The following is a 6,075-nucleotide window of genomic DNA, read 5'->3' on the forward strand; positions in this document are numbered from 1 at the left end:
CCCTTTGTATGTATGCGTTAGCCATATTGCACCATGTTATTGTCTGTATTTCATGGCACCTTCTCATCGCTCCCCTGATGTTAGAGGTTATTGGAGAAGCTCTCACCCTTTCCCTTCAATTATTAGGGACGCTCTCACCTGTGTACTGTGTGTGTGTAATTAACAAGCAGCGGTACTGTGTGTGTGTAATTAACAAGCAGCGGCACTGTGTGTGTGTAATTAACAAGCAGCGGTACTGTGTGTGTGTAATTAACAAGCAGCGGTACTGTGTGTGTGTAATTAACAAGCAGCGGTACTGTGTGTGTGTAATTAACAAGCAGCGGTACTGTGTGTGTGTAATTAACAAGCAGCGGTACTGTGTGTGTGTGTAATTAACAAGCAGCGGTACTGTGTGTGTGTAATTAACAAGCAGCGGTACTGTGTGTGTGTAATTAACAAGCAGCGGTACTGTGTGTGTAAATAACAAGCAGCGGTACAGTGTGTGTGTGTAAATAACAAGCAGCGGTACTGTGTGTGTGTGTAATTAACAAGCAGCGGCACTGTGTGTGTGTAATTAACAAGCAGCGGTACTGTGTGTGTGTAATTAACAAGCAGCGGTACTGTGTGTAATTAACAAGCAGCGGCACTGTGTGTGTGTAATTAACAATCAGCGGTACTGTGTGTGTGTAAATAACAAGCAGCGGTACTGTGTGTGTGTAAATAACAAGCAGCGGTACTGTGTGTGTGTAAATAACAAGCAGCGGTACTGTGGGTGTGTAAATAGAAGCAGCGGTACTGTGTGTGTAAATAACAAGCAGCGGTACTGTGGGTGTGTAAATAACAAGCAGCGGTCTGTGTGTGTGTGTAAATAACAAGCAGTGGTACTGTGTGTGTGTAAATAGAAGCAGCGGTACTGTGTGTGTGTGTAAATAACAAGCAGTGGTACTGTGTGTGTGTAAATAGAAGCAGCGGTACTGTGTGTGTGTGTAAATAACAAGCAGTGGTACTGTGTGTGTGTAAATAGAAGCAGCGGTACTGTGTGTGTAAATAACAAGCAGCGGTACTGTGGGTGTGTAAATAACAAGCAGCGGTACTGTGTGTGTGTAAATAACACGCAGCGGTACTGTGTGTGCGTGTAAATAACACGCAGCGGTACTGTGTGTGCGTGTAAATAACAAGCAGCGGTACTGTGTGTGCGTGTAAATAACAAGCAGCGGTACTGTGGGTGTGTAAATAACAAGCAGCGGTACTGTGGGTGTGTAAATAACAAGCAGCGGTACTGTGGGAGTGTAAATAACAAGCAGCGGTACTGTGGGTGTGTAAATAACAAGTAAAAGGGATAAAGGGGAATGTTACAGGCAGTAGAGGCTTTTCCCCTAATATCTCCGGAGATAATATACACATTAAATCATGGGACAGTAACCCCATTATTTCCTATGAACAGGACAGGTTTTATCCCTATGAAACGTAAATGTTTGGCAGATGTCCGCACTACATATTATATGCTGCAGCATAACAAGAAAGGCAGGAATCACTGCACACAGCAGAATAACAGGAATAGATAAACGCTCATTGGGAGGTGACACGATTAATAAGACTATCAGATATTATATTATTATCCCACGCGCCTTTAAAGCTGCCGTCCCACCTAGGGCCAAAATAACTCAGCGGCAGAGTTATATCCGGGGGGCTGACGCGTCTCTTTACAGTATCACACGCGGAGAAATATTGTGATAACATTTATTAAATGAGATGAGAGACGCGGTGAGAGAAACACTTGTCTGACAAACATTCTCAGGGAGAAGCAGGAATATGTTATTCTGCATCATACAATTCTTATATTATAAAGCATTTCCATTTACTGACACAGCACAAACATATATATGTAATGGGTATATGCTCCTATATTACTTCTATACGCTCGCTCCCAGAACAGGAACTAAACACAGATTAAAGCAATCAGATATCCCCAGGACAGGTATGTGATATATATATATATATATATATATATATATATCAAATGGAAATATTACTGTATGCTCATTTGCATATCTTACCCCTTTCACCATTATCACCCAGCACACAGCACTTACACTGCAGCAAGGGATTCTGGGAAATGACATGCAAATGAGCACACAGTGCCACTTTCTGCTTCAAAATAATTTTAAACATGGTTCCCTATAGGCTTAAGCTTGCTGCATGGTCACCGCTTTAAGCACAGCCAGGGTTAAGATGCACCCTGCAGTGGGAGGGACAGCTGTGAGGGGCTGTGGGTCCTGTCTGTGTCCCCCTGCAGTGGGAGGGACAGATGTGAGGGGCTGTGTGTCCTGTCTGTGTCACCCTACAGTGGGAGGGACAGATGTGAGGGGCTGTGTGTCCTGTCTGTGTCCCCCTGCAGTGGGAGGGACAGATGTGAGGGGCTGTGTGTCCTGTCTGTGTCCCCCTGCAGTGGGAGGGACAGATGTGAGGGGCTGTGGGTCCTGTCTGTGTCCCCCTGCAGTGAGAGGGACAGATGTGAGGGGCTGTGGGTCCTGTCTGTGTCACGCTGCAGTGGGAGGGACAGATGTGAGGGGCTGTGGGTCCTGTCTGTGTCCCCCTGCAGTGGGAGGGACAGATGTGAGGGGCTGTGTGTCCTGTCTGTGTCCCCCTGCAGTGGGAGGGACAGATGTGAGGGGCTGTGTGTCCTGTGTCCCCCTGCAGTGGGAGGGACAGATGTGAGGGGCTGTGTGTCCTGTCTGTGTCCCCCTGCAGTGGGAGGGACAGATGTGAGGGGCTGTGTGTCCTGTCTGTGTCCCCCTGCAGTGGGAGGGACAGATGTGAGGGGCTGTGGGTCCTGTCTGTGTCACCCTGCAGTGGGAGGGACAGATGTGAGGGGCTGTGGGTCCTGTCTGTGTCCCCCTGCAGTGGGAGGGACAGATGTGAGGGGCTGTGGGTCCTGTCTGTGTGTGCAATCACCCCACACGTCTGCCTGTGATGTCTCTCCCACTTACTCACCCTCTGTCTCTTTCTCTCTCCACAACTGCACTGATTGAGATTGGCCGTCTCTTGTCATGTGGTCTCTCTCGCCTGCAGGGGCTTCTGGGAGTTGTAGTCCTGCTTCTCTTCCGTTACAATTTTAGTTACAGACGTGAACTACAAGTCCCAGAATCGTGTGTAAAACTGTGACATCATAATGATTCAACCAATCAATGCGCAGATCTGTGGTAACCACAACCCTCCCCCTCCCCCACAAGGCTGCAGCAAGGCCCCACCCCGTAGTCAGGCAATGAGAGCCAATCAGAGCCAAGGCCCGCCCCGCAGTCAGCCAATGGGAGAGCTTGAGAGCCAATGGGAGCCAATGAGAGCGCACACAAACCCACAAACACAATATATACTATATCTATGGGTTCCCCTGCTGGGCCGGGATCAGTACTCCTAGCTCCTGATTCTGACCCAGCCATTACCCCATACACCGAACGCAGCATGAAGAGGCTCAGTGAAGGTGGCAGTGACGGTGTGTAAGTGTCTGATCGGGTCACACAGCTGATAAAAGGACAGCCGCCCAGCCTCATAGTCCAGGTATATTCCTAATCTCTGCACGCGAGACTCGGGATATATCTGTGTTTGTATTGTGTCATGTGTCACTGCATGATTATTACCCCACATACGCAAACACCAGGACTTCTTATTATCTCCTATGCGAGACTGATCTCCTTCCCTTACTATACTGGGATAGGAAATCCCTACCCTGCTGCCCCCTGAGTCACTGATCTCCACCTCCCAGTAATGTTGTCCTGAGGAAAAACTCCTGCTGCTTAAAACCTGATTATCCCCAAATCTCTCTGGTGTATTTGGGCGTAACTGGTTTCTTACTGACCAGGATGCAGTTTTCAGGTCACCTGATACAGATACATTATTAGCCGCTGTATTTACATCCAGTAATATGCCTGAATCCCCCTGCACACAGAACCCGCTCTTTGCTTTTAGATCAGTCACAATATCAGCTAATCTCTGTAAGGTCAGTGGGATCAGAACCTCATACAAATCGCCTACAGCAGGGACCTTATTACCCTCTCTCTCTCTGTCCTCATTATCTCCCTCCTCAGCATCACAGAAGTCAGCATTGTCTGATTCCCGTCCCTGTAAGACAGTTAATGGATCAGTGATGTTGCTCAGCTCCTCAATGTGAAGTATCTTCCTGGACAGCTCGTCCTTCTTTATTTCCAGCTGCTGGATTAGATCAGAGACTCGGAGAGAAACCTGCTCTTCCCACCTGTTGATCTCACTCAGGACTCGCTTCTCTAGGACTTCCAGTTGTGCCCTGATGTCCCTAATCAGGGCAGTGACTCGGGCTGTCTCCCCAGCTGCTTTTTCCTGCACTTCTCTCCTGCGTTCCTGCAGACTCTGGGCTCTTTTCTCAGTCTCCTCTCTCACTGAGGTCAGTTTCTCCAGAACATGTCTCAGTTTCTCCTTCTTCTTCTCAGAGGCCTCATTCAGCGACTCCACCTGGTGTCCCCTGTGCTCCCCAAACACGCAGCAGGACACATAGATACAGGCAGCATCCTCAGGGCAGTAATACTCCAAGAGCTTCTTGTGGACGGGGCATTTCCTGGTCTTTAAGGTGGTGGTTGGCTCAGATAAGACATGTTCCTCTGACTTGCTGTGTCTCTCTAGGTGAATATCACACAGGGAGGCGTCACAATGCAGACATGTTTTGGCAGCGGGTACAGAGGAGGTAACACAGTAAGTGCAGAAGATCACAGCCTCCGGCCGGCTCCGGCTGAGTAGAAAGGAAACGCTCCGCTATGTTACACAGCTTCAGGTTCCTCTGCAGTGCAGGACGCTCCTGAAACTCTGCTCTGCATTCAGGACAGGTATAAAGACCAGATCCCCCCTGGGAATCCCACACACTCCCAATACAGCCCTGGCAGAAGTTATGCCCACATCTCAGCGTTACAGGCTGGGTATAAGTGCTCAGGCAGATGGGGCAGGTTAGCTCCTCTCTCAGACCAGCAGACGCCATGCTTGGAAGCAGCAGCAGGAAACGAAACTTACATTCTCCTCTCTCTCATATAACCAGTGGGGCGTTCCCCTTCTCAGCACACAGGGGCGGGAGTTTGTTACCCAGACTATTAACCCTGTAAGTTCCTGGCTGCAGTATACAATATGAGGAATACGAGTAGATAAAAGAATATGCAGCATGTTATCTATCTGTGCTCACATGAGGCGTTTGGTGACATGTGACAGGTGTTGCACTTCAGGGGTTAGGTAACCTTTTAAGTCAGCTGTGTGTTGTACACCTCAGCATGTTCCTGCAGTACATGGGACCCAGTAACACATAAGACGAGCATTGAGAGGAACGTACGTAATAAATTCTATACCAGACTATATACCCGTGAGCGTATAATACCCCCGTCTGTCTCTACATGAGTCATCGGAGCAGAGAATTTAGGTATTGTTACCAAAGCAGGAACAGGACCTAAGGGCCCATTACAGCGCCCCCTCCTGTGGTCAAAGTATGTGTCAGGTGTAACAGGACTGGTTCAGGGACAGAACCTTTTGTAGACCAAACAAGTAAGCATATTAATGGCCCCTCATTTATTGCCTAGGAATATTGGATTATTAAAACACTTTATTATAAGTAATAAGTAGAATAAGTGGGGCTGAATAGGCACATATATATATATACAGTAACACACTAAGCACACTGCGGATACACAGCAGGGGGCTCTCAGATATGGCGCCCGGTATAACGTACTGAATCTCGGGGGTACAGGTCCCTGGGGAATAGTATGAGCGGGCGATGTGCATATCACAGGGATTGGGGTATAGGCATGGGCGTCCGCAGAAATGTTTTCAGGGGGGGGCATAATGTTAACTAGACAGAGAGAGTGGTTGTGGGGGGGGGGGGGTGACGGGGTGGGTGACTGACACTTTGACTGACTGACTCGTGTGTGACTGACACTTGGGTGACTGACTGACACTTGGGTGGGTGACTGACTGACTGTGGGTTGGTGTCTGTATTCATTCACAGACAGACAGACACAAACACACACCCTCCCCCCTCTCAGACTCTCCCCCTCTCAGACTCTCCCCCTCTCAGACTCTCCCCCTCTC

The 6,075-nt window shown here is 48.7% G+C and overlaps 1 protein-coding gene across 1 annotated transcript; it reads right to left on the reverse strand.

The window, feature by feature from the left end:
• Positions 1-648: 648 nt before the first annotated feature.
• LOC142474752 (E3 ubiquitin/ISG15 ligase TRIM25-like) lies at positions 649-5,033 on the reverse strand. Its single transcript, XM_075580970.1, is given in 2 exon segments — positions 649-4,726; positions 4,728-5,033. Coding segments are annotated over 2 exon segments (1,587 nt in total). The 5' UTR covers positions 4,982-5,033; the 3' UTR covers positions 649-3,393.
• Positions 5,034-6,075: the final 1,042 nt, after the last annotated feature.

This window comes from Ascaphus truei (genome assembly GCF_040206685.1).
Source record: "Ascaphus truei isolate aAscTru1 chromosome 20 unlocalized genomic scaffold, aAscTru1.hap1 SUPER_20_unloc_5, whole genome shotgun sequence".
NCBI classification, from domain to species: domain Eukaryota; kingdom Metazoa; phylum Chordata; class Amphibia; order Anura; family Ascaphidae; genus Ascaphus; species Ascaphus truei.